The 27989-nt window shown below is 41.6% G+C and overlaps 2 protein-coding genes across 5 annotated transcripts in view; one reads left to right on the top strand and one right to left on the bottom strand.

Annotated features, from left to right (window-relative positions):
- Nucleotides 1-1482, bottom strand: part of UBR1 (ubiquitin protein ligase E3 component n-recognin 1) — a 74021-nt gene extending 72539 nt beyond the window's left edge. The window contains exon 1 of the mRNA XM_086613427.1: nucleotides 1378-1482. Coding sequence (XP_086469553.1) covers nucleotides 1378-1467 — 90 coding nt within the window. The 5' untranslated portion in view covers nucleotides 1468-1482. The remainder of the gene's footprint in view (nucleotides 1-1377) is intronic.
- A 3174-nt stretch (nucleotides 1483-4656) lies between these two features.
- On the top strand, nucleotides 4657-27536 carry TMEM62 (transmembrane protein 62). Of its 4 annotated transcripts, XM_086613094.1 has the most exons (15): nucleotides 6557-6616; nucleotides 7747-7955; nucleotides 8355-8466; nucleotides 9552-9689; nucleotides 10799-10844; nucleotides 15122-15263; nucleotides 17714-17838; nucleotides 17986-18108; nucleotides 18961-19116; nucleotides 20621-20780; nucleotides 22481-22594; nucleotides 23549-23633; nucleotides 25164-25268; nucleotides 26160-26278; nucleotides 27210-27536. In XM_086613094.1, the coding sequence occupies exons 2-15, from the start codon at nucleotides 7860-7862 to the stop codon at nucleotides 27534-27536; spliced, it is 1848 nt and encodes a 615-aa protein (XP_086469220.1). In that variant the 5' UTR covers nucleotides 6557-6616; nucleotides 7747-7859. The 4 variants fall into 4 exon arrangements, with proteins under 4 accessions (XP_086469219.1, XP_086469220.1, XP_086469221.1 ...); XM_086613093.1 differs by lacking the exons at nucleotides 6557-6616; nucleotides 7747-7955 and adding an exon at nucleotides 4657-4836; XM_086613095.1 differs by lacking the exons at nucleotides 6557-6616; nucleotides 7747-7955; nucleotides 8355-8466; nucleotides 10799-10844 and having other exon boundaries at nucleotides 9578-9689.
- The last annotated feature ends 453 nt before the right edge of the window (nucleotides 27537-27989 follow it).

A 27989-nucleotide genomic window follows, 5' to 3' on the forward strand; every position in this document is an offset into this window, starting at 1 on the left:
AACTATTGGCCTCATTATCTCTCTGACTATACATGGCTCTCAAGCTTAGGAAGCTGCCTGACACAAGTTCCATTTGTTGACACTATAATGCAGTCAAATTACATTTTTACTAGTTTAAAATCAAATCGCTTCTAACAAAGAAAAAAATCCGCACATGGGCCTGTTATGGCCACAATAACATATTTCACTTTAGAAATGGCTCTGTAGTCACAGACTGCATCCTTATGATTTGCAGATACCTTTACAGTTCTGAAAGGAAAGGTACAATGAACCATGGTTGTTGGCTTATCACTGCCACTTGCAAGTTCTATGAGTAAACCTCTTTTTCTTTACATCATCTTGATTTTATTAACGCTGTGTAGCATCATGTAAAAAGTAGCCATTCTACAGGCTTGCCTGTGCCCAACTTTCAAAGATCCACAGTCAAGAGTTTCAAAATCATATATTCAGCCTGTTGCTCCTATTAGGAGAGCAGGAAAATGTAACAGAAAACGTAAGGAATATCGAATCCTTAAGTGAATAAAGTAATCCACAGAAAAAAAGAGAGGGTGATTCTGTTCAGTAAATAAACAGACAACTGTCTCTACTCACATCCTTTCTAAACTTCACTATCTGTTCCTTTATTTACACTCTGCAGACAATAATCTGTTACTCGGCCTTTTTTGTTCAACAGTAAAGTCACCTTTAATTAAAAAACATAAAGTCAGAATAAGGATAAAGCATGCATGCATATCCTATAACGTTTTAAGAACACAGGATAGCCTTTGAAGCTTTCTAAATTTCGATCCCCTTTAATAACATGCAAGCCGCACGAAGACAGGAGGGGTGGGAGATGCTGAAGGGACCTGGCGACAAACCGCTTCCCCGCGGGCCGCCTGAGAGGCTCGCCGGGCCCGGGGCAGGGCAGGGCTGGGCTGGTCTCCGAGGCAGAGGCGGCCACCGCCAGGGCCGCGGCCCGCTGGCGCCGGGGCCGTGCCGGGCAGCGGCCAGGCGCGCGCACACCTCGGCGACGGAGCCGTGGGGCAGCGGTCGGACCGTCCGCTCTCCTCCCCGTGCTCCAGCCCCGCAGCCCGCGGCCGCGTCTCGGCAGGTGCCGCCGCGGCCGCCCGCCGGCAACACCGGGCGCACAATGGCGCGTCCCGCCCCTCCGCAGCGCCGCGCAGCAGCTCCGCAGCGCCGCGCAGCAGCTCCGCAGCGGAGAACGCATCCCCCACGGCACCGCCCATCGGGCGGGGGACGCCGGCGCCCTCCGCGGCGGGCAGCGGGGAGTCCCGCGGCCGGAAAAGCTCGACCGAGGGTCAGGGTCACAGAGCGGGCAGGGCGCAGGCTGCCCTCGGGCAGGGGGAACCGCACCGCCGCGCCGGGCTGCAGCCTCACCATAGCTCGCTCCTGGGGTAGCACGGCGACCCGGCCGCCCGCTCCTCCCGCCGCTCCCGCTCCGGGCCCTCTGTCAGCTCCGTCCGCCATTTTGAGAGCAAGGGACGCAGCCGGCAACGCCGCCGCCCGGAAGAAGCCGCCGCCGTCACCCGGCCGCTGCACCGCGTCGCCGCCACAGCCCGCCCCCAGCAGCGGCCTGGGCTGCACCGCGCAGGCGCCGCCCGCCTCCCGCGCAAGCGCCGTGGCGCCGAGTTGTTCCGGGCTGAGGGGCCGGCAGGGGGAAGGTGGCCGTGTAGCCGTCCGGGTTCCCTGTCCGGGGGGCGGCAGGGCGGAGGAGGCTGATGGCTGGGGACGGGGAACATCCGGCAGTTGGAGGCCGGGAGACGAGGCGAGGCGAGTGCGGTCTCCTTGGCCCGGCCCGGCCCGGCTCGGCTCGGCCCGCTCAGGAGGGCTGTGAGGGGCTGGGGAGGCGCGGACCCGTCCGGCAGCGCCTCCTGTCTCCCACGGGAGGCCGAAGCAAAGCGCTTCCCCAGGATCTGTCAGGACTGTCGAGAAGCGAAACTCCTGTTGATGCCCCCTGCGGAATTACATGAATGAAGTTCGTCTGTGGGCACTTAAACTGCACGGTGTGGGTCTGCATTAACAGCAAGATAATAGCTTGAGTAATTTTCATATGCACTGATGCAGGTTCATGCTATTTCAGCCGAAGTGGCATATATCTCCCATTTGGGCTAAGCGAAGGCAAAATTTTATTAAGTCCTTACAAGCGTAGGAGGCAGCAGTAGCTTTAGGTACGTGACAGTCTTCAAGGTCAAAATTTTTCCTCCGCACCTCCTCGTTGCAGTGTATTATAACTCTTCTGGGTACTCTGTGTTGGCTGCTCTGACAGATTATTAGGGCACTTAGGAACTTGGCTGGTAAGTGACAGACCTGGCCAGTCTGACAGACAGTCAGACAGTGCTGCGGGAAGTTTTCCAGATTGTTGCAAACCAGTCCAGTTGCACAATTCCCTGTGTTTGTACCTTTCTAGGGCTGGGGAAATAGGCAAATAGCCATAGCCGCCTCTGTTGTCATCTTACTGCTTCAAGCCTCCAAGCAACCCTTCCATGTTCCTCAGTTATCAGTATGGATAAAGTTTGCAGGTGACCTTTTGAGGTATGTTCAATAGATTTTTCTCACTGTATCTCACCACAGGTGCTCTTGAAGTTCTTCTCTCATGTCTTCAGAACATCTAACTATTCTGTAGTAGCTACCACTTACCTTCGTTTTAAGAAATCACTGCAGATTTACGTACCTCATTGAAATCTGTCACTTAAAGTGGCTGTGTAGGGATTGTCACTGAGACAGGTTTAGGCACAAGACGTAAAAAAAGAGTGAATTTGGCCATTGAGCCACATAACAATTCAAAGCTTCATCTAATTTTGTCTGTATGTGTTGCAAATCTGTACTCAGCCCTTTACGATAGCACGGCTGACCATTGACCAGCAGTGTTCTTTTTACAACAGCCAAGTTTAGACTGGGATTACTGGAGTCCTCCTCGTGTTTTAGCATCAACAGTAGCAATTGTGTAACCCAGCTTCCGATGTAGTTGAGCAAGAGGAGCAAGGCTGTGATTCCAAGACAGCAATAGACACACAAGCAGCGGGAGGGCTGCCTGCAGTCCTCTCTGCTGTGGGACAAGCGTCTTCCTTGCCCACAACTTCTAGCTGAACTATTGGTATGGTTCTACTTTACTGTGGGACTTTTAGAAAAAGTTATGCTAATGTAAACCAGCTGCTTTAGTTGAACAAGAGTATAGGCTTATTAAAAAAAAAATAATACAAAAAAGAAAGATTTGGAACGCACATATGTTGGGAGACAGCAAAATAAGTGGCAGTGAACTGCTGAAAAAACAAGTTGGCACCACCCAGGCAGAAATGGCACAAAACACTAAGATCTCCATGGATACCGAAATAATAGAGGAAACAACAAGAGCAAAACAAGAATTCAGATAAATTTTAATAGAGGCAAAATGCTGAAGCTTGGCAGTCTTGCTAGAGCTAAAATAAAATGGTGGAGCTCCAGGAAGAATTTGAGCAAACCCTGGTTTTCAAGAACTCCCCAGGATTACTGGGATTACTCATTGCTGTTGGTTCAGAAGCAGTTGTTTGGGGTGTTCTTTGAAGGGAAGTAGGAAGCAGACAAGCAATATGGAAGGCAGCTGAAAGAAAGCAAACAAGGTCCCACAAAAGCTAAATTATCAAGAACATCTGTAAAAAGGTGTAATATATTAATGAATCTTAACTGATCTGAAAAGTGGTTTTCCTGATCAATGCTAAAAATTAAATCTCTCTGTCCTATGAAAATTACATGAGAAGGGTCAAGAGAATGAAAATTAAACAATATCAAATTAGAAACTTGTAACAGTCTGAAAAGTTGATTGATGATACTACATTAAGTATCAAAGAAAACACGTAAAGTGACAGAAACTTTTTCAGCTGAACTCATGCTTAAGATGGTGAGTAGAAGAACCTCAACAGCAAACGCAGGCAGCAGTTAAGAAAGCAGAGAGAGCCGATAGCAAAGAATAACTTACCAATTTCGAAACCGTACGATTGTTACAGTAAGGTTTAAAATGCTGTGTATGAAAACACACATGTTCAAAACACCGTAAAAAGACTTTCGATGTATGTCAGGAGCAAAAAAAGCCAATTGCCTAGGTTTAGGAGCAGATAGAATTATCCTGACAGGAAAAGAAAAAAAAAAAAAAGCGAATGTTTACATACTGTACATGGAATAAAGCTGAATGAGACATTGATCTCTTCAGTTCATACGTCTTTTTTTTTGTTCTGACCGTTCTTGACTGAAGAACTGGCCCGAGGCCTCCTTACGGTTCCTAGTGCCTCCGGAATCCCGAGAGTGGCTTACAGACAGACGCAGACCGCCCATTTCAGGCGCCGTGTCGGCTTGTTTTATTCCAGCCTCTCGGGCATCTCCAGGCACCCCTGCAGCTTGGGGGGCGGCGGGCGCGCTCAGAACCCGGGGCACAGAGGCGGCCTGGGGCCGCCCGCGGCTGCCCGGCCGAGAAGCCCCAGGCGGATCCCCCGGCCTTGCCAGATAAAACCGCCAGCAGCGGCGGAGAGCCCCCCCCCTCCTTGCGCGGCCGTCGGTCCTCCGAGCCAACCACAGACGAGCGGCAGGGGCGGCCCGACGAGCCGAGGAGGTGGGCCGCGACGCGGAAGCGCTGAAGCCAGAGGCGCTGCCCGGCGGCGGGCAGGAGCGGGGGCAGGGGGCGGGCGCATGGTGGCGGCGCGGCGCAGGATGCTGAAGCTGGCTGCGGGGCTGCTGGCAGCTGCCGCCGTGGCGCTGCTGTTGGATTGGTTCGCGCCTTCGGGGCCGCCGGCGGGTCAGCGCCGCCACCAGCGGGCCCCTCAGCCTGCCCCCGGGGCGGGGGCCGCCAACCTGCTGTGGGCAGTGCAGGTGAGTGGGGCCGGGGCAGGGGGGCGAGACCGAGCACCGGCCTGCCGCCGCGCCGGGGTACGGGCGCCCCCTGCTTCTCGGGGCTCCGTAGCGGCGGAGCTCGCCGTGCGGGCCGGCCGAGCTGGGCGGGCAGGCGGGGCACAGCGCTACCGCCAGCGACGGGGCTCCCGCACTGGGCGGGAAGCTGCGGCACCTTCTCCTCCTGGTAAACGTGCCCCCGTGCTGTCCCGGAGGCTCACAGTCAAACCTAAGTTACAGGTGTTCGGCCAGTTTGCTAGACTACCCAAAAGATAAGAGTGCGTCGTAGAAGCAGGTAATTAAAACTCACCTGATTATTACACTATCCTATACGTTGCATCAGTGCCCCTTACGGTTATCTTAATATCCCAGTGACAAACGCAGACTCTGCCTGTCCTTTTCCCCTTCCCAGAGCTGGGTGGCAGAGAAAATAGTTACCCAGGTTTTTAGCACTAGGAGGTACGAGGCCAGTACAGGAATAATGTATGCTAGGTTAAATGTACACAGCTTTGTTGTTGAACGTGAGATCCAAATTAACCTGGCATAGTCTTGGAAGTGAACTGTCACGTCTGGGTGCTTCTGTGGCCTCCTTTCTGACTCTTCCCCCCTAGAGCATTCGTGAAACGCTTAGTGTATAACTAACCTCAAGCTGTTTACATATTTGCAGGTAATCCATGGCCGAGATGTCACAGGGGTTGCTGTGCAGATCCTCCTAACAAATAGGCTGCTTTTACTATTTCACTTTTATTCTCAAACTCAAGGACGCTTTGCCTAAATGTGTTCACTGCTGGCAGTGCTCTTGGTGCATAAGCCAGAGTATTATTAATCCTTTTGTTCTCTCCAATTGCTAAGTATTTTCAAAGTCAGTTTTTCCAGTAATTTTTCCTTAAGTGACTTAAGGCTTATCTTTACTGCAGAACAGATTTCAAGATGAGAGATAGGCTTGAATTAATGTAGAAAAAGCCCCTATCTTGAGTTGCTATCTTGAAGAGAGTCAAATACAGCATATAGCAGCTGCAGAGCTATGCTGACAAGCAGCATGTGCAGCTCCATGCTTCTCTTGCCATGTTCTCTCTGGTTGTGTTGCTTCAAATGAAGTTCTCCCAAGGGTAAGTCACGACACAGCTAATTTGGGACTTGGCTTTACTTTCAAGTGGTTATGTTCTCTTTCAGACGTGCCCTTTAACAGCTGCTTTATCGTTGACCTAACTTGGAAATGCTTCAGGCACTAAATCCAGCGTTGTGCCTGATGATGGTGTGGGAAACAGGCTTCAGGCTCCCTGGTGACTCCATACGTCTAGCCTAGGTCACTGGATAGAGCTCAAGATGATCAGTTCCTCCCTGAGCAGTTCCTGCCTTGTTTTTCCTCCCATCCACAGGACCATCTGTTTTTAAACTGAACAAAAATGCAATCTTTGTACTATAATCTTGTTTTAATGGCTCTTTCATCTTTCTTATAGCAGAAATTCCTTTCTTAGCCAGTCCCTAATAGGCACTCTAGTTCAATATTTGACAAGCTTACAGTTGATTTTTCTCCTGTTTCTGTCAGCTGGATGTATTCTACTGTTGCTATAGGCCTTGTAATTTTCCCTTGTTAATGCCTGCCTTTTCTGAGCGACATCTTCTCTAGATAAGGAATATGGATGGTGATTTCTCCTCACTCCTAAGTCTCTTCCAACTCATTTTGATGATTACTGCCTGTGACGTAATGAGAGAGGCCAAGTTTCCACATCAGTCGGAGGGGAGAGAAGACATGCAGCGAGTGAGCTTTTACCTACATTTTGGGAAATTAAATAAGAGCATTACAAGCTTTTCCCCTTGCCCACTGTCTTCACTTTTATGGTCAGGGCAATCCCAAGCATAAATACAGGCTGGGCAGAGAATGGATTGAGAGCAGCCCTGAGGAAAAGGACTTGGGAGTGCTGGTGCATGAGAAGCTCAACATGAGAAAGCCAACCATGTGCTGGGCTGCATCCAAAGGAGCGTGGCCAGCAGGTCGAGGGAGGTGATTCTGCCCCTCTGCTCTGCTCTCGTGAGACCCCACCTGGAATATTGCCGTCAGCTCTGGAGTCCCCAACACAAAAAGGACATGGAGCTGCTGGAGTGGGTCCAGAGGAGGGCCACAAAGATGATCCAAGGGCTGGAACACTTTTCCTATGAAGACAGGCTGAAAGAGTTGAGGCTGTTCAGCCTGGAGAAGAGAAGGCTCCGGGGTGATCTTATAGCAGCCTTCCAGTATTTAAAGGGAGCCTAAAGGAAAGCTGGAGAGGGACTTTTTACAAGGGCATGTAGTGATAGGACAAGGGGCAATGGCTTTAAACTGAAAGAGGGCAGATTTAGATTAGATATAAGGAAGAAATTTATCACTCTGAGTGTGGTGAGGCACGGGAACAGGTTTCCCAGAGAAGTTGTAGATACTCCATCCTTGGAAGTGTTCAAGGCCAGGTTGGATGAGGCTTTGAGCAACCTGGTGTAGTGGAGGGTTTCCGTGCCCATGGCAGGTCTTCAGGCAAAATCTTCTACATATTCAAATGACTGAATAAGTAGAAGCTAAGCCATTTTGTCTCCAAGGTATTTTTTCTGGATATTTCAAAAAGGAAAGAGCTTTAGAAGAGCCAGGCTTATTAAATTGAATGTACAAGTTAATGTTTTTATTTCCCAGTTAGTGGTATCATCAGATGGCCATGAGCCTGTGCTTGCTGGTTTTTGGGTGCTAAATACCATTTATCTAAACTGAGGAGGATGATTTATTAATGGATTGACTGAAGTGGAATGGAAAGTGAAATTGAAAGCATTCACCCAAGATTTATTTTAGGCAGACCTGAAAAGCCACAATACTGAAAAAAAAAATATATCTTACTTTTCTTATTCTCCCCATCCTGCCCTGTACAGCTCTTCTGATGTGAGGGCTTTGACTGTTTGGTTCAGAGGTGAACAGCATCTTTTACAGTTATGTACAACTGATATCATCATTTCTTGGTCAATCTTCGCCTTCATGAAGGCACATGGCACAGGATCTAAATACACTCATCAGCTCCATTAAAATGCATGGGGAGAACGTTAGAAATCCTTCCACCCAGCTACTGGAAACGTCACACCAGGTACGAAATTAGTTATCAGTATGCTTCAGGTCATAGGTAACTTTCACCTATTGGTGCTTTGCAGAGCTGCTTAGTATTCTCTCCTGCCGCAATTCCACTGTGTTGCACCAGAAGCTCACAGAATTTGAAAGTCAACAGGCCACACAGACCCATCAAAACTTACTGTAGATAGCTATGTATTTCCCCTTACTATTTAGATTTAAGGAAATTTTCTTGACGTAAGTGTGTAAAGGTTAGAGATGCAATATCATATGCTTGTTCTACTTTTGTTGTCCCCTAGTCGTCCATTTCTGTTTCTGCTTCTATCCCTTATACTGCATTCTTATGTACTTGGCTTTGCAGAACAACCTGGGCAATAACCCTCTGCTTGGGGCAGTGTTTCATTTTTCTCTTTTGCAGGTGTCAGATATTCATATCAGTAAATTTCGGGATCCCAAACGAGCTCCTGACTTCGAAAAATTCTGTTCTGAAACAATTGATATAATTCAGCCAGCACTTGTTCTAGCAACAGGTGAGCAATTCGAAAGTGTGAAAGCTCTTCAAAGGAAGACCAAATAAGCAAAATTCTAGGATCTCAAGAGAGAATTTCAAAGCCATGAGGTATCTTAAGCAATGGAAATGGAATTGCAGCTGAAGATAGACTGCTAGAAGCCGAAGAGAATAACTTTTAAAATCAAGAGAATTAGTTTTTGTTCAATGTTATGAATTCAGTGTGTATTGTATGTAACAAAGACATAATTATGCAATATGGCTGTTGTTTTCCCAATATTTGTTGCTACATCTTAGTCCTTGCTAGCAGCTACCTTCCTTATTGTCCACCTGGTTGTGATTCTACATCATTGTTTGTATTAGAAATTACAGAAGTAAGCAGCATCTCTAATTATTAGTCATTACGAGCCAGTTCCTCTCAGAACAATTCACTTGTGAGCTGACATAAGATTTCACTGCATTTCCATTTGAACATATCATGCCAAGATAGGAGAAATAAGCCTTGCCATTTCATTTGATAGCTTGCTGTTGCTATTGAAATGAATTAAGTTTTGGCGAACAAATCAAAAAGACTTTGAGCCATTACTATGGCATAGTAATGCAAGGCTTTAGAATCTTAATGCTAGACCTGGACTTTTGTTTCTCCAGAGAGTTACTTATCTGCTACTTGCTTTTTAAGTTAAGAGTTCAGAAATAGTTAGCATTCATCTTTTAACTAGCAATGCAGGGAGGCGTTACTATATCAAGAGAAATGGGAATGGTGTGAACTTTAATAGGAGCTTGAGGGGATACAGAAAGCATGAAGTTACAGCTGCTCTGACCAGAATCTTCAGGTATAATGAACGCGTAACAATTTACTTTGGCATGGCATTAGAAATGTGCTGCAATGCCTTGGCTGATAGATGTTCGAAGGCGCTGCTACATCTGCTTTAGAGGGCATTTACACTTACAGTAACCTCTTGGACCACATGGCAGGAACATCTAGATTGCACACAGGAGGCCTGCAGCCACTTACACTAGGAGGCTTGGATTGTGTGCTTGCCTACTTCCAGTATTTGTGTGAACTGTGTAGGCTTCTAGTTATATCTCACCTTTGTTCGCTTTCAGGTGACCTGACAGATGCTAAGACAAGAGATAAACTGGGATCTGAGCAGGTAGAAGTAGAATGGAAAACTTACCAGTCAATCCTGAAAAGATCAAGGGTCATGGAAAAAACCAAGTGGATAGACATCAAAGGGAATCATGGTAAGAGGGAAATGAGACATCTTTTCTTTTTCTCTGATTACAGAGCTGACTTAGGCAAGTTAGAATACAGAGATAAAGCATTGGTACTTACTAGCATTTTAGTGGTGGTTGTCAGTCAGTAGAAGGGCTTGCCATCCGCATGTCTAGTCTACTGAGGGCACGCTTTGTTTACAGGCACTTACTGGAATTTTAGTACCAGGGAAGTAAGAGTCTTCATTTGTTGCTTTTACCTGGCAAGTGTTAGAACGTAGATTCAGATGTTAGTTTCCAAATCATTAGTTTATATACTCCATCTTTTAATGGAAGTACAAACTATAACCTTATCCTACTGAGCAAATGGTTTCAATTTACTTTTCATGGACCTCCCTCCACAGGTTTAAGTTGAAAAGGATCATCAATTAAAGGAAATTTGGTTTCTTTTCAGTAGAAGTTTGTACATGGAAGTTTGTATACTTCATAGTTGTCGCTACATTCTAAGCATTCAAACACAAACTGACAACCTTGAAGGCTATGTAAGCCGGTTGTTACAGGAAGAGCAAAACTAGAAAGCCTAGCGCTGGGGAAAAAAAAAAGCGCGTGCTTTGTCAGACACATCCTGTATGTGACATTTTACTCCCATTTTCCTGTCAGTCTTTTGTTACCAGCGCCTTAATGGAGAGGTGGACTCCAGTTGCAGTACAAATCTCCCCAAGTTGTTATCTGTTTTACACATGCTATTGTCTGATGATATTGCTACTTTATTTTCCTTGGATGAGTTGGGTCTTACAGAGAATGCACCCAATCCGAAAAGCTTCTGAAAAGCTTTATGGCCAAAGTGGAGACACATGGCTAGCTTTTAGCTGCTAAATGACAATTTACGTTCCCACAACAACTTTATGTTTGAATTGAAACTTGAATGAGAAAACTATCCCCACTTTCGGTCAACTGCATCAAGTATATGTCTTCTCTGCAAAGTTAGACAGTCTGCTTGTCAATTATGCATTTTTTTAAAAAATAGCTCTTCAGTTCCTGCCGAGGCTGCTTTGTCTCAACATTAGGAAATAAAATACAAAGGTCAATGATCAATTTGATCTGAAAGTTTGTTCATTTCCTTTTTCTTTCCCTTGCAGATTCATTCAACATTCCACACCTGGATAGCGTTCAAAATTATTACAGGTACTTTTATTTACCATACAGATTGTAGAATCATAGAATAGTTTGGATTGGAAGGGACCATTAAAGGTCATCTAGTCCAGCCCCCCTGCAGTGAGCAGGGACATCTTCAACTAGATCAAGTTGTTTAAAGCCCTGTACAACCTGACCTTGAATGTTTCCAGGCATCTACCACCTCTCTGGGCAATCTGTTCCAGTGTTTCACCACCCTTATAGTGAAGAATTTCTTCCTTCTATCTAGTCTAAATCTACCCTCTTTTAGTTTAAAACCATTACCCCTTGTCCTGTCACAACAGGCCCTGCTGAGAAGTTTGTCCCTATCTTTCTTATAGGCCCCCTTTAATGGGGGGTGGGGAGGGCGGCTGCAATAAGGTCTCCCTGGAGCCTTCTCTTCCTCAGGCTGAACAACCCCAACTTTCTCAGCCTGTCTTCATAGGAGAGGTGCTCCATCCCTCTGATCATCTTCGTCGCCCTCCTCTGGACCCAGTGCAACAAATCCATGTATTTGCTGTGCTGAGGACTCCAGAGCTGGATGCAGTACTCCAGGGGAAGTCTCACCACAGTGGAGCAGAGGGACAGAATCACCTCCTTTGACCTGCTGGCCACACTTGTTTTGATACTGTTGGCCTTCTGGGCTGCGAGTGCGTGTTGCCGGCTTATGTTGAGCTTTTCATCCACCAGTACCCCCAAGTCCTTCTCCCCAGGGCTGCTTTCTATCCCTTCTTCCCCCAGTCTGTATTGATACCAGGGGTTACATTCAAGGTCAAACTCGCTAAACAACATTCTGTTTTCTGTTATCAGATATATGCTTTTTCAGTGACTTTCCTATAGTCTGGGATCATATTTGCTATTCCTTCTGTCATTTCCATTGCCAATTAGTAGAGCAGAATTGATTGAGAAAATAGAGAATTCTTTGCACAGACTTCTTATCTCTTATTCCTCTGTGTTTTATAATTGAATATATTGTAAATCTGCCTGCGTTTAGGAAATGTTCTGTGCATTATGTGTTCAGTTTCCTCAGAACAGTTGTGTGGTATGTTTCTGTAAAACCAATGTTCCCAAAGAATGCTTTTCCTCCTTAAAACAGATGAAAAAAAGAAAAAGAAAGCAAGAGAAAACTTCACTTTTTTACATGTTCTTTCTGCGTGCCCAAAAGGGCTTTTCATGTAATATGGATCTAAATTTTATCTGAGCCATTTCTTCACATCGGAGTCATTTTAGAAAACTGAAAGTAGAGAAGCAAGAAGGCAGATGACGATGATGAGTGGACAAATCTTGAGGAACATACTTGAGATTTAAATGTGAAGATAGGTGAGGAAACTTTCCCCTCTTCAGCTGGCTCTTTTGCTTGTACATTGTAAAGGTAGCCTCAGTTGTGACTTGTGTTTAACTTCTCAGTTTCTCCTGTCCTTCACATCTGAACACAAAATCTTATCTCATAATTTTGGTGGTGCTTTCAGCTTTGACTCTTTGGAACTGGAGGAGGACTTGAATTTCTACTTCAATTCAGGCTCTTAAGCCACTTTTCAATAAGAACACAGATTAAACATCTGATAGTTCAGTTTGCTTCAGTTCCCTGTGGCGCGGCAGGAGTAGATATATTTTCCCATAAATTCTATGGGATAGAATCTTACAGTAGCTGCATTTGCAGGAGAACATGGAATTCACATGTGGATTTACCGCGAAGGGATGAATGTATGGTGCTAACAAGGCTTTGGATGTGCTAGTGCAGTGCACACCTCTGTATCTTTTGCCACAGCTGGGGCTAGATGACAATCTAGAATCAATCTTCCACTCTAGTTTAAGGCTGCCATCAGAAGTGCTAGTGACATACACGGTAAAATGTAGCACCAGTGAATTTGCCAGATTATCCCCGAATTGTTGTTTTGCCTGTACAAGCTTACTGTTTGGAAAGATGTACGGATCACCTGCCTCTGGTCCACACTGAAGATGCACTGATAGCAGAAGGGATTGGAAAGGATTAGGGTGAAATTTCAAAGCAATTTCGCCAACCTAAGAATTTGTGAGTGAAATTCTGAGTCAGGTGAAAAAGTCTTTGCCTATTAATTAATAGTCTCTTGCTAAACAGACGTGTTCTCACAGTGGTTTTTGCTTCATTATAATCTGTCATAGCAAAATAAAGAAACTTTAATGACATTTATCATACTTTCTATCTAAGACTGAAGAAAGGCACTAAGAGTCCTCAAAAGCTATTAAGCATCACTAAAGGCAGAACTATCTTTACAGGGACAATTTTATTAATCTGATGTATTAATAAAATACAAAGATTAAGAAAAGTTTCAGTAAACATGCCACACTCTAGGAAGAGAGAAAGGAGATGGCAAAGTGAAATAGAGTCTTGTGGAAGCCTTTTCTTCTCCCTCACCCTTGTGAAGTTAAGGAGTCAAAAAGACAATATTTTTTATTTGTTTGGGTTTTTTGTCTGAGCGACGGTACGGCAGTGTCTGCTTGCCTCTATGTGATTCCTGAACAAATTATTCGTTCTTTGCTGCACACCTTAGAGTGCTGTAGCTTGCAGTTATAAAAATGGAGGCTAGGGAAGACAGTTATTCAACACTACAATCTGATGTTCATTATGTATGAAAATTGAAGAAGGCAGCAGTTGTATTAAAATACAATATTTTTACACAAAAACATGGGTTCCTATTTTATGTCCACAGCATGAACAGAGGATAATTCAACTGTTACGCATATTCTAAGTGGGACTAAAGGCAGACATTTTAGGATTATGATACTGAGCTTCTAGTTTTCTTATTGAAGTTCGTGATGTTCATAAAAGTAACATTAACTTCAAAAAAAGTAAACATTGTGAAAGGATCTTTATGGCATTGGAAGTATTGATTTGTTTCTGAAACTTGTTTTTAATACATTGGCTTTTATTCTGTTCAGGTCAACCTTTCTGGCAATTTTATTGTTTGTTCTGATTTGTGGAGGAATAGTGATGATGCTTTCTGGATGGCTGTGTTCAAACTATACTCATCATCTGAACTCAAGGATGTTTTAGCTTCCACCTATCATGCAGGAAGTTTTAAAAAAAAAAAAAAACAAACCCCAAACACACACAAAAAAAAAACAAACCCAAAAGAAAACAATTAAACGCAGTAAGTTTTAGTTAATCTCAGATTTACTCACAATCATTTTAATTACAGAATTTAATTCTTAATTGAACAATTTAGTAGTACCGTCAGTTGGAATGTTATCTGTCATTGCCAGTGGAGGATATGTGCAATTCCCATTTAGTATAAAGTATCAAAAGCGCTTCAATTTTAGAAGTTAGAAAAACAGAAAATATATGTTGTAAATGGAAGGAGAGAAAGCAACATATATATTCATTGTTACATGTATTTATCATAGCAAATATTAGCATAAAACCATGGGGAGGGAACATGTCTTTTAAGGCCTTCCCTGTTTACAGTTATCTCTTAAAATATTTTAAGATTAAGATTCAAGAGCTCAGTTAACATCAGGTAACTTGCAAAAGAGCAGCAACCCTTTTTGCTCTCTCCTTTTACTCTTTGAACAAAGAGTTCTGATGACATTCCACAGGTGACAGGAGAACTGGTAAGATTCACTATGTCAAGAAACGGAAAAGAGTAATAAGCAAGAGGAAATGCTGCCTTCTTTGCCATGTATAAGATTTGGTGTCTGTTTTGAATCTTTTGGAAAATAACTGAAAAGGTTAAATATTTCTTTAGTTCAAAATCACAGTCCATTAGCCAACAGCTGATAATTCTACATCAGAGTAACTTAAGAGATATCTAACAAAATAGTGGAGACAAGACTTGATGTCTCTGATATTTCTAGGTAAGCAAGGAAAAACTCTTTTTGAAAAACTCTTTCAGATACCAACAATAAACACAAGACAATATTTTTTTTTTTTCCCTTTCCAGATCTCCTTTAATTAAGAGTGGTGTGAGATCCTGCTGTCCTGTCATCTTGTGTATTTGTTTTGCATTGTTCATGGTGCTGGCCTGTCCTTTATCCATAAAAAAGTACCATGTTGCTCAGGGAAAGCATATTTATGCTTTTTTTCAATGTTTGTGTGCTAACCTGCTGCTTGTCTTAACACATGACCCATGTAATGCATCTTCTTTGAAGTACAGACTCTTCAATGCCATTGATTTTTAAGAAGAGGCTTTACTGCAGTAACAAGATGGGGCTAGATCTAATGCAAGAAATCTTGCACTTACACTATGCAAGTAATTTTTGTCATTGCTGCAAGCTTTCCTAACAGCTATATTTCAATTTTATTTTGGCAGGAAATACTCTGCCTGGCGTAAAGATGGCTCTTTCCATTACATCCACACCACCTCTTTTGGGAACTATTCATTCATCTGCGTGGATGCCACACTCAGCCCAGGCCCTAAGAGACCCTATAATTTCTTCGGGATTTTAAAAATGGTATTTTATAAGTCTTGACATTCTGTTTTGCTGGCTGTTTTACTACTGTAGTGGTTTGGTTTGGTTTGTTTGTTTGTTTTTATAAAGAAGAATTGTCTAAAGATTTGTGTTCATCTAGAAGAGTCTTTAAGTTATTTTAAGTTCTTATGCATGTGGGACATTTATTTAGAAAAATCAATGTCTCGCTTCACGTATAGAATATCTGTGTTTTCTCTCTCAGGAAATAACCCAGTACAAAAATGTCAAATTAGACATTTTAAGGACATTGTCAGTAGTTTCTTAGCATTTAACTAGACTTGAATAATTGCCTTGTATGCTGTAAAGTTCAAAAAAAACCAAAACCCAAACTTTCTAATTTCACTCCTTTTTGCTTTGTTAGATGCTTTTTTTCATTAATATTACAGATGAGAGAGTTGCACTTATCAGTGGAATAATGTGAAAGATAATGCTATAAAGAAATATGTCATTTATGAAGGTGAGGTCTGATCTTCTGAGACCATAAAAATTACTTGGTATTGTTTTGAAAGAATAACATTAATCCCAATGTTTAAATCACATATCAGCTTAGATAACATTTTGCTTCCCTTTGATTTTTCTCTGAAGTTTGTTGATACGTGATTGTTCTTGAGATACTTCTTCTGAAGCATTGGCAGAGAGTTACTGTGTTCTGGTAAACAGCTGTCATATTTTGCCTGTGATAATGACCTCAATGAAAGGTAAAATGTTCTCCCTCTAATCTTGTCTAAAGGAGGCTCAACATTTGTTTGTCAAGTGCTTGGTGATACTTAGATGAAAGGTGATGTAGGAATGCCAAGTACTGTTCTCCTTGTTTACTGTAATCCATAGTGGGTGCAGTAGATTTGCAGACAAAGTCCCAAGGAGCTAAGAAATGCAGTTGAGTCTAGAGCTCCTATCCTTGACTGCAGTGAGTCAAGCATTTGCTTGCTAATTACCCAGCATCAGGAGTCCAGAGAGCATCATTTGCAGATTTTTTTTCACAAAAATGAAGGTAAAGGTAGATACCTGTAACTTTGTTAAGAATTAAACCTCTGCCAGGAATTTGAAAAATAAATTATATTTGTATCTAGCGATTTGGTTGCATATCTTAGGTAAAAATATTCATAAAGCCCAAATTAATAAAGGCAAAGGAAATATAATTTCACTTAATAAGCCTGTTATATCAGCCCAGAATGGTATACTGAATCCATTCTTTTTTAATATACCTTTATTTCTGTTTCCTGTATTCATGCCCTTTAGCATTTTTTTTTTTTCAGGTAGGAGGGTAAAGAATATGTTGGTGGTTCTCTGGGTTACCGTAAAGATCATCTGCAAAATGCTGGAAGAGTGGATTTGTGTTCTTTTCTGGTTTTAGTTTTCCTGCCTCCTCTGTTAGACTGTAACATCTTATTGGTATTGGGAGTCTCTCTGGACAGTAAGTGGCTGATTTAATATTAGAAGTCGAACAAGTAAAGGAGAGAAATTCTACCTGCTATGTAAAGTGTTACTTTTGCTTAACTTTTAACAGCAATGGCTGAGCAGTATTTTCAAGATTCAACATCATAGTTCCTCCAGTTAAATGACTGAAGCATATGGTGCACAGTTTCTGCGGTCTGTCAGGCCCATAAAAGGCCATGGTAGCAACTCAAAAGATAGTAGGGATGATAATTGTAAGGTAAAGATGTTCATAACTTTAGGGCCACAAAGATGATCCAGGGGCTGGAGCACCTCTGCTACGAGGACAGGTTGCGGGAGCTGGGATTGTTCAGCCTTGAAAAGAGAAGACTTTGGGGAGACCTAATAGCTGCCTTCCGATACCTGAAGGGAACTTACAGGAAGGCTGGGGAGGGACTTTTGACAAGAGTGTCCACTGATAGGACAAGGGGAAATGGGTTTAAGTTGAAGGAGAACAGATTTAGATTAGATTTTAGGAAGAAATTCTTCAGTACGAGGGTGGTAAGACTTTGGAATGAATTGCCCAGAGAAGTTGTGGATGCCCCCTCCCTGGAGGTGTTCAAGGCCAGGTTGGACGGAGCCTTGAGTGGCCTGATCTAGTTGAGAGGCGTCCCTGCCCATGACAGGGAGGTTGGATAAGATGATCTCTGAGGTCCCTTCCAGCCTATGCCATTCTATGATAAAATCAACTCAAGCGTGTCGTCTTTGACTGTATAAATAAGCAGTAGAAAGGATAGAAATATAATTTAGCAAAATCTTTCTTTATGTTGTACTTTTCCTGTGTTTGATTGCAAGGAAGTGTTTTTCCAACATTAGATTTTAGGGATATGTCTCGTAGTATAGTTTGTCCATGCACAGGTTCCTGAAACAACTGAGAGCATGAAGATTAATTGCTTTCTTCATTAGTTTTTCTTCTTTCCTTTCGCTATTCTTTCCAAGTCGCTTGAATGTTAAGCAGGTTTATTTGGTTGGTTGTTTCAAACACCTGCCCGTTTCAGAATCAAATGGAAGAGCTATCTTTGATGACAAAGGAAAGTCTGCACAGCAATCACACTATCTGGTTTGGCCATTTTCCCACCTCAACAATCATCTCCCCAGCCCCAGGAATACGAACATTAATGAGGTAAGATCTTTCTTTTTTTCGTGTATGTTTTCAGTCTGAAGTACGTTTCTTGCCTCTCTTCACATACTTACCTGTCACTTTTCACATTTTCTGCAGTGGTGTTTCCTTCCCACCCAAATAATCACAATTCTTATGTTCTTTTATTAGTTCTGCCACAGCCTATTTATGTGGACATCTCCATACAATGGGTGGGTTGATGCCAGCTTTGCACAGTCAACACCGTGGTGGTACCCTGGAACTCGAATTGGGAGACTGGATGGATAATAGGAGGTAAGTAAACCCTGTGTGAGCAAATTATTACATGGAGCCTACCGGGTTATACTGTGATTCCCTTTTAAGCTGTTTGGAGAGTTTGAAAGAAGAGTTAGATCTGCCTGACTGGTTGTTATTATTAATGCTTTTGAAAAATGTCTCTATATGGACGTTTGGGGGTTTTTTCCCTATACCAACAGTGTGCTAATAAATGAAGTAAAGTAATTTTTTGATTCGTTCTTGATATTTAGAAATTAAAAAGAGGACATCTAAATGTCTGTTTAGTATGTGTTTAGTATTCAAAATAGACAAATAAATTGTAATAAAATTCAGCATCACTACTTCAAAATACCCATGCTCTGCACCAGCTGTTAGAATTTTAGAGACAAAAATAGTCTACCTGAGAAATGTTACCTCAGCAGCATATCAAAAAGTGTCTGATGCTACATGGAATGTAAAGTAGTATACTGGCTTTTATTCTGCAGTAATCCTGAGAATGGTACTTGTACGCACACAGGAAGAGAGCACGCTGGGGTCTTTGTCCATAACTAGAGTACCTGCTCAGATACTGTAATGTTATATCTGAATTCTTTAACATAGTCTTCATCTATCTGATTCATGTGCAAAATTCAATAGATCTTGACATTTGGAATTTTGAGTGGTGCTTCGGTGATTTATAATCAAATGAACCTGATCAGAGGTAACCAGCTGCACAGTTAATACAGCAGGATCGGTTAATATAGGATCAACTGCAGAAGAGAATAAATGGAAAATAAATCAAACAAGTTCTGTTTAGGAACTTGGGAAGCGTGGGAATCAGCTGTGCGTGCAGTAGTTTGTATCAACAAAATTTTCTTCCTTTCATTGTAGGTACCGGATCTTTGCGTTTGATCACGACCTCCTTAGCTTTGCAGATCTTAACTTTGAAGAATGGCCTGTAGTTCTCATCACCAATCCCAAATCCTTCCTTTACAGCAGTTCTGCTCATGAACCACTAGTCAGAATTCTTTATTCCACTCATATCAGGTACCCTATAATCTCATGATTTCGCAATATTTAACTAAATTTTAATAGTTGGGATCCTTCTTGGTTATAATGTACATCTTTAGATGTATATACACAAAACCTTTTTTTTCAAATGTGTGTACCCACTGTTCTCAGAAGTCACTTCTCTCTGGAAGATTGTTCCCGAGAGTGAACTTTGGATCATATCTGTGATAAAAGGAGATTATATAGTAGTAGTTTGTTTGTTTTATTTATGCAGGTGTTTCCCCTAAAGTCAATTGAACTTTTTTATGCAACCAAAGCTGGTAGAGTTAGATGAACATGTAATCTGCATTATTAATCTCACGTGTTCACATTGCTTCTGCTGATTTCAGGTCCTTGCCTGTGTATTTTTCTAAGTGTTTTCTCTATTCGCTTTGGACTTCTTAGCCTCTTGTGTTTTCAGTTTTACATGCCATATATATGAAAACAGCTTAAGCCTCTGCCAATTTTCATATTTGTTTTAGATCTCTCCATCTTTCCATTTCTACCTTTTCTATTTTTTTTATTTGTGTTTCAAATTTCTATGGCCTTTCCACCATGTTATACTTGCTGTTAGACTAATGTGCATGAAATATATGGGTGTTTTGCATACCCAGAATTACAATCAAAAGTAGTTTTTCATACTCTTCAGTTAGAAAGCAGTGCCCTACTAAGTCTATGTACTTTCCAGTTTCCTATTTAGAACCTTATCTGAACGTTCTTATGGTTGTATTAAATACATGAACTGGCAGAATCATTCACCGTAACTATATGAGACTCCTTCATTTAAATGAAACATTTTCTGGAATGCCTTTTGTATTACCAGAAATGGAAGAAATTGTACATTGTGTGCAATATATTGAGTCTATATTAGCATCACTGTTTCTCTGACTATAAGCACTGCCAGGTGATGCTACATTTGTTGGTATCTCAGATCTGTAATACCAGTCTTGCATTCCACTACACTTCTCATAAATTCAGTTACAAAGAGGTTATATTGTGACTAGCAAAATGTAAAAAACAAAACAAAAAACCCAACAGCAAAAGGAAAAAAAAGAAACACCTACACCCAGCAACAAAGGACTTTAGAGAGAGAGAGAGACTGGCAATTTTTAAAGAAGACATCTACAAATATTTGATTGTGTGTCTGTATGTGTGCAGGAAGATGCATCCCACTTGTGTTAGCAAATGTTTTGACAGCAGGAGTTCTAAGGAGTTCTGTTTCTGCCAGGACCAGGATCTCTGCCACTTTTTCATCTGTTCCACAGCCCAGTTTTCTATCCTATTCTTTGTACAATACCATAGAGAACTTCTCTTTTTAACTGTAGGAAAAAACTACCCTGTTACCATTAGCCTACAGATATTTCACTGTTTTAATTTCTAACTCTTCTGAACTCTCTAAGTATAGGTAGCATATTCTTTACGGACTTCTCTTCAGGAAGTAATGACAAATCTGCAAGTCCTGTAATAAATCTGTTTATTGTGCTGTTTATTCGCTCCTTAGAGTTCTGGCCTTCTCACCTTCTGTCATTATCTCCGTCAAAGTCTATATAGACGGAGTTCACTTGGGGAACGCGCATCAAGTGTCTGGCCCTCTCTATGTACTGAAGTGGAGCCCACAAAACTACAGTGAAGGATTCCATCACATAGATGTGGCTGTCCAGGTAAGGTACCTGTTGGCATTCTTTGTATTGAATTTCTATGTTGTCATGCCTCCGCCATCACCCTTCTGCAATCACATAACTAGGGACAAAATACATCATGGCAGACTTCCTTTCATATTGGTCCGATTACAGAAACCAAAGGATTTATTAAGCACTAACACATTTGTAAAGTATCTGGACAAAAGAAAGGATTCTTATTTTTCGTGAGAAATGCAATAAGATATAACAGTAGAGGAAGTAATTGGTCAAAAGTGAATTGTTTTGAGTAACAGGCAACAATTAACTTTTAAGGTTATCTTGGGAAAAAAAAAATAATCGGGCTTGATCAAGGAAAATAGGAAATAGCATCACGTTAGTTCAGAAGGCAAAGGAACTGGATCTGGAAAGTTGGAATGCTGTCTTTGATTATGTTTGAAGTTCTTTTCATGATCTCTTACAGGCTGACAGCAAATAAGGTTTCTGTTTCTCAGAACATCAAGCTTAACTGATATTAGTTTACTAGGTTAAAAAAAAAAAAAGTGCAATACCAAACCAAAACGATTTTCAGTGAATGCTTCTGTTCCTGGTACTGTATTTCATTTTTGTACCTTCAAGGGGCCTTTGAAGAACTCGATCATACTGTTCTAACATTCTGCACATTTGCACAATAGTAATGGGAAAGTGAGCTTTGTCCTGCTTGGTGGGACCCAGTTAGGCATTATTTCTCACAGGACCAGAGTGGTACTGCTTTTTTTTTTTTTTTCCTTCACACCCCCCCCCCCCCCCCCCACTTCCCGCCCCAACTTCCTTTCTGTACTGCCAGTGTTCTACCTTCTGGCTTGTTACCAGTTTCTGTGATGCTTTACTTGGGAAAGCTGCATTTTATAAGTGGTTTGGTTTTCGGTTTATTTTTTAATGATGATGAAAATATACACAAAACTGAGTAACATTTGAAGAGAATGATACAGGCCTGCATAGCAATAGTTTGCTTGCAAATATGTGCTTGTTATAAGGTTTGTTGAATGGGCTTTTAGAAAAATTAATTTCCTCTCCAGCCATAAATCACTATTACATCTACTAAATGAATAGTTTTGGGGAAGTGAAGAGGATGAAGCATTAACTTGAGTTAGTTACCTGGAGAAAATACAAATACTCGATTTCTGTACATTGTTTCAGGGACTGTCTAAATATTGTCTTAGGTGTAAACATACTGAATCATTTACTATAAATAAACCCTTCATCAGGTACTGGAAGATAAGGTATCAGTGTTACGCATGCAGAAGCATCAAACTGTTGAACAAATGTAGCACTGTTATTGTTTATCAATATCAATTTCTAGCAAATATGCCAGAAAAAGAAGCACAACAAAGCTTCAAAATATTTTAAAATGGGTTATTATCTAGAATTGAACTTTCAGAAAACAAGTGGTTGCGGTGGCCAAAAAATAGTCACTGTCTTCCACAAGTTGCTGAATCTCAGACAGGATCTCCTTCATATGCAGCACTTTCACACTACGATCTTACAGTCACCAATTTACTTGAAACTACAAAATTGACAGTAAGTAATCCTTTGTAGGTAAAAGCATTTAATATAGCAGTATGCTAGACATGCATGCATCAGTTGGATTTTTCCAGAAAAGCTGCAATGATAATTAGCAACTTTAACTAGATATTTTGTGCACTACTGATATCTAATTGCTGTCTTGCTTTCTATCAATCTAGGATGCGTCAGGAAGAATTAGCACACGGGGCCATATATTTGCTATGGAAGAAAACCTCTCTCTTAGATTTGGCTTTTGGCCATCTGTTATTCTTCTCACTGACCACTATGTTCTAGTAAGTACTTTCAGCAAAACAGCTGTCATTCCATGTTGGTTTCCCCAGAGACCGCAGGAGGCATTTTCCCACTTCCTGGTAGACTTGAATGCACTTGCTTTTTCCAGATATGACTCCATTGGAATTTCACAAATATTTCAAGTTTCCTTTCTCAAGTTGCACGCTTCAAATGTGAATGTGCAGCAATTGTCCGTGCAAACAGTTAACTTCATGGATTTAGTCACAATTGTCTGGTTTTGGGCATAAGTATACACACATTTTGTGCAGGCAAGAAATGGAAAAGAAGCTACTGGAGATAGTAGAAAAAGGAAACATTAAATCAAAGAAAACTTCACTGTGATCTGTTGCAATATGTGTACTGGCAAGAATGCTGGAAAAAGTCTCACAACAGCTGCTGACATTGTAGCTAGCTCTAGCAAAGAGGAAGGCAAAATTCCTATTGACTTCAGTAGGTTCCAGGTCTTACCCAGAAGTGTTACAGCTCAGTACGTGCAAAGGAAGCATGCCATAATAGTTTAGGTGCACTCATAGAGCAACATAGGAAAGTCCACATGACTGTAGTTAGGCTCAGAATTATTATATTAGTTTTGTTAATCAGTAACCTGTATTCTCCACAATGTCTTAAACTGCAGTTCTATTCAGCACAGCACTCAAAAAATGTTTTACATAGGAAGTATATTTACACTTTTCAATGGATGTCTCCTACAGACTCCATTTTTGAAAGATTCAATTCTATCCCTTTCAGCCATCCAACTGAATTCAAGTCAGTAAGATGCAGGTCAAATAACTTAGAAACTCTGAAGTTTCTTTTTACTCTTCAGTCCAATGACACCATCAAGCTTTGAGTATGTGTTTCAGTTAGAAATCTTTGTATCATTCTGTCGATGTCCGTCAGGCATGCTCAAAGGCAGCTGCTACTTCAGGGCTGGCTTAGAGTTAAAACTGTCTTTTCAGGCTCGTGTGCTCTTTGGACTGATTGTGCTGATTCAGATCGCCTTGCTCGTTATTTTCAGATACCTCCAAAAGCCAGCACTTAAAGGTATGAACAAATGTTTGTGGGTTTTAGAGGATCTAATTTTCCCTGAACTTTTTTTAATATCTATATGCTAACAATTTATAATTAATTGCGCTGTTAATCACCATACGCATTTTGCACCTAGTACTGTGGGGTTTGATTGGGTTCTCAGAAGCTGCTGTTCTGCTTTTAAGGGGACCCAGAAACCTCCAAAATATCAAATAAAGCCAATTAAAAACTAAAAACTTGATCAGGTATCTTCATTTAAACAAAATTCATTTAACTGAGGTTTCATTTTCATTTTCTCACCAAAGAATCCAATGCATAGGGAAAGTAATGTTTTATTTTGTGTTAGTTCTGTATGTGTGCTTGTTTCACTACAGCTGGAACAGAATTCTTTGAGCGGAGAATCAGATTTCCTTCTATAAAAATAATTTTCGTTAATCTTTGCAAAGAACATGAACAGGCTTAGGTATTTCTGAAAATAATATCAAGACCAGTTCTGTCTTAACTTGATATTTTGTTTGCCATAAATCTGGTAAATGAAAATTAATACTGTTAAGCTCGTGGTGTTTATCCTTCAAACAACTGTTTGAACCACACCTTAGTAATGAGATTTTTCTGGAAGCCACCTCCCTTCCTATTTATATCGGTGTATGTCCCTTCCTTTATGCCATAATCACGTAGCATCCTGAGGTAACTACAGCAACTGCTTACATGGAAAAAGCATAGATTTTCAGTTGCCTTTATAGAACTCAGCAGCTAAAAATGAAAAGAGCTACTCTGTGATCAGCTAAGTCCCTGTAGACCATGACAAATGTTTTACAAATTACTGAACAAATTTGTTAGAGCTGTTGATTTCCAAAGGTCAAGCTTGCCCTCTGGGAGTTAATGCTTTGTGAGAAGGGGAGCCGCATAATACATGAAACTCTAAAAGCTAATTTTTATAGGAAGGCTCTCCCGATCTCAATCTATGAATTGTCTGCTTCAGTTGGAAAATGAATGTTGCTTTTTTTTGCTAACATCATGCATTTGTCAGAATTTTGCCATTTTAACACATAGCCTTCATTTTATCTGAGTTGTTATCAGATCTCACCAAGTAGATTTAATCAAAAAAAATCCAATTAATCTAGTCCATGCTGACCTGCCTTTGTGGATTTGCAGAGTTGCTGGTTTGAATCTTCTTACTCTACATTTAATATGAACTTTCTCCATCTTTTTCATTCTAGTTAACTTAATTTTCTGGGTGTAGAATGGTTGTTCAGTTTTGTTTGCATAGAGTAGATGTACTCATTTAGAATGGCAGCTTATTCTCCTGTTTTTAACATAGATTGTTATATTTACCACTTCTGTACTTTCAGTTATCACAGTAATAGTAGAAATGCATTCCTTTGTGATTGTTCTGTAGACATACTAAATACTATATTTCTTATTTAATAGAATGAGTAGATAATGTGCAGATTTGTTTCAGAATGACCAATATATTTATATATTTTTTTATATATGTTGCAACCTAAATTAAGTGTATTTTTCTTAAATGTTGTCTCTGTTTAGCAAAGCCAGGATTACTTACTCTGACCTCGTATTCCCTTCATGTCTTCAGTAAAACTAACATCTTCTATTACTCAATTCTGGTTCTGAATTTATACACCATTCTGGGTAAGTAAGCTAGAGTACTGGAGGACATAAATTAGTATTTTTAAATTACACATCAGATCCTGATGAAAAATGAGACTTCTGACATCTTGGAAAACGGAGAAAATATACTTAAGTTACAAAATCTATGGAACTTGAAAAGTCAAATGTCTGAAGAGACTAAAGGTTTGTTTGTAAGAGTCTAACTTAGAAATCTTAGAATTATTTAAACAATTAAATTACTCTGAAATCAAAGTGAGCATTTTTAAATTGAAGTTGGTTTTCACTTATTCTTTGAGTAAGATCTGGTTGTACCTTGGTATAAAATAAGTAGATGGAACGTACATTTAATATGACATGTCACTGAGACGTCCTGGCTCTGATGCCTTGCTTTTTTTAATAATTTTTTTTTTAATTTTAGCTTATTTCTCCTCTGATAACATGTTACTAAAATAGCTGCTTTCTTGGCAGTCAGTGTAGTACGCATAACATAACATAGTGCAGCCTGTCCCTTTTGACTTCTAAGCTGAGCCAAGCTGGAATTGTTTATGACCATGGCTTTCATATGTCTTACTGTAATTCTGGGGAAGGGCCAGCGTTTGAAAGGATCTATCTTTTCACTCCTCTCATAAGGACAATGTTATATGTGGTGTTGAAAATTGTCAGAGAGATGAAACCAGCTTAAAAGTATTTTCACTGCATGCCACAACATCATTCGTGTACCACGATGTTTTCGCATCAGGAACGTTCAGCAGATGGATGTTTGTTGAAGATGAAAACGTTAGGCTTGTTACTATAGACAAGCAATAGAGAAGTCGTTTTCCCCAGTTAACCGCTTTGCGCTCAGCAGTACAAAGGGCCATGTCTGTGTGGTGTTTTCTGATGTCGCTGCATGTTTGGTTTCCTCTCTTTCAGGACCCTGGTTTGTGGGTGAACTGATAGATGGCCAAGTGGGGGCCTGTTTTTCCTTTGGGGTGTTTGTTGGTGGTTCCTTCTTACAAGGCAGTCTGACATTTGTGGTTGGGATTTTACAGGTACGTATTTATAAAAATTAAGGCTGACAAACTGCTTTCTTCTGGGAATTTTTTTCTGATTTTTTTTTTTTTTTTAGTTTTATAAAGAAAGGAGTCTTGGAAGGATAGAGGAGATGAGTGGCCGTGCCTGACTACAACAGCTCTTTCTTACTTTTCTGCGTATTTAAAGGGCAGAAAGGAAGGAGGTTGAGCATTATTTTGTCAAACTTCTCTTTTCCTTTATTTGATGTTGCTTTGGACTTCCTGGATGTCTGATTAGAGGCCATCTCTACAGATTTACCACTCTACATATTTTTTTTTTTTTTTTTGTCCTCAGCTCACGCACAGGTTGCAGTGATTAAGCAAAACAAACTGAATGGCCAGGGCAGCCCTTGCACACTGCGTAACCCTTCAGATCAGCAGGTGTCACTCTCCAAGCACATATGAATCCAGTTTTCCCGGCAGCCTGACCTGGCTGCCCTCTTGGTATTCCCAGCTGCCTTTAGTGTGAAAGAGAGGGTATAGTTCCTTGGCATTTAAGCCAGACCAAGCTACTGTTGCCTCCTTCATGGTCCCTCCCTTATGCCAGTGCTAACACTTGTCTGACACCACAGTAGGCTGGGTCAGAGAGCTAAACTGACATAAGGACCTTTCTTTTTTACTCTGCTAGTATTTTGCCAAGTCTAGCTTCCTGAATCAGCTCCAAGAAAGGTCAGATGCATGTCAGTGCCTCCCACTGCAAGGGAGTGGACAGGAATGCTTGGCATGGACTGAGGCACAGACAGCCACAGCTCTGCAGTCTTGGAAGTGCATCCTGAGGTTCCACCTCTGGGAATTGTACTCAGCCTCTAGAATGGGACAGTTTTATGTGCTCTTATTTTTCTATGCCCTCATGTATGTTACCCAGAATGCTTGGCTTGCTTATCTTATTTTTCTCTGCTTTTCTTTTCAGATGTTGTTTTTCAACCTGCCACTAATGGCCTATCTGTGCTGGTGCCTGTTGCTGCGATGTCAGGGTCACAGCTTCCGTTCTCACATCCGTCATGTCCGACGCCTCATGGCTGTGCTTGTTCACCTGGCAATGGCACTCCTCCTGGCCTGGCAGGTCTATTCCTGTTATTTCCTGCAGCGAACCTATGGGACCTTGGCTTTCTTCCTCTCCCCAATGAGAACATGGCTGGTGGCGCTGACCTCAGCTCTGATTTATAAAACCTGGACACTGCAATCATCTGAACTCAGAACTTACATAGTAGAAATGAAAAACTGTCAGAGTTCCTAACATGCAATATAAATATTCGAAGTTCTTTGACTTAAAAACTGTTGAGGCGCAACCTATAGTTTTGTGATGCTGGAATTCCATACAGCCCAACCATTACGTGGTAAGATCTGAAGCAGAACCTGCATTGCTACAGAGCTGTATTAAATAGTAAATGTATATCTAGTTGAAATCTGCCCTTGTTCAGTTTAAAGCCATTGCCCCTTGTCTTTATCACTACATGCCCTTGTAAAAAGTCCCTCTTCAGCTTTCCTGTAGGCCCCCTTTAAGTACTGGAAAGCTGCAATAAGATCACCCCGGAGCCTTTTCTTCTCCAGACTGAACAGCCCCAACTCTCTCAGCTTGTCTTCATAGCAGAGGTGTTCCAGCCCTCGGATCATCTTCGTGGCCCTCTGCTGGACCCACTCCAGCAGCTCCATGTCCTTTTTGTGTTGGTGACTCCAGAGCTGAACGCAG

This window comes from Tauraco erythrolophus, chromosome 6 (assembly GCF_009769465.1).
Source record: "Tauraco erythrolophus isolate bTauEry1 chromosome 6, bTauEry1.pri, whole genome shotgun sequence".
NCBI classification, from domain to species: Eukaryota; Metazoa; Chordata; class Aves; order Musophagiformes; family Musophagidae; genus Tauraco; species Tauraco erythrolophus.

Excerpts from the sequence above, each read along its gene's own strand:
- TMEM62 (XM_086613093.1), top strand. The coding sequence starts at position 4,657 with ATGGTGGCGGCGCGGCGCAGGATGCTGAAGCTGGCTGCGGGGCTGCTG. Across the intron at positions 20,781-22,480 it reads ACATAGATGTGGCTGTCCAG|GATGCGTCAGGAAGAATTAG; the intron begins GTAAGGTACCTG and ends CTATCAATCTAG. Across the intron at positions 23,634-25,163 it reads CCAAAAGCCAGCACTTAAAG|CAAAGCCAGGATTACTTACT; the intron begins GTATGAACAAAT and ends GTCTCTGTTTAG.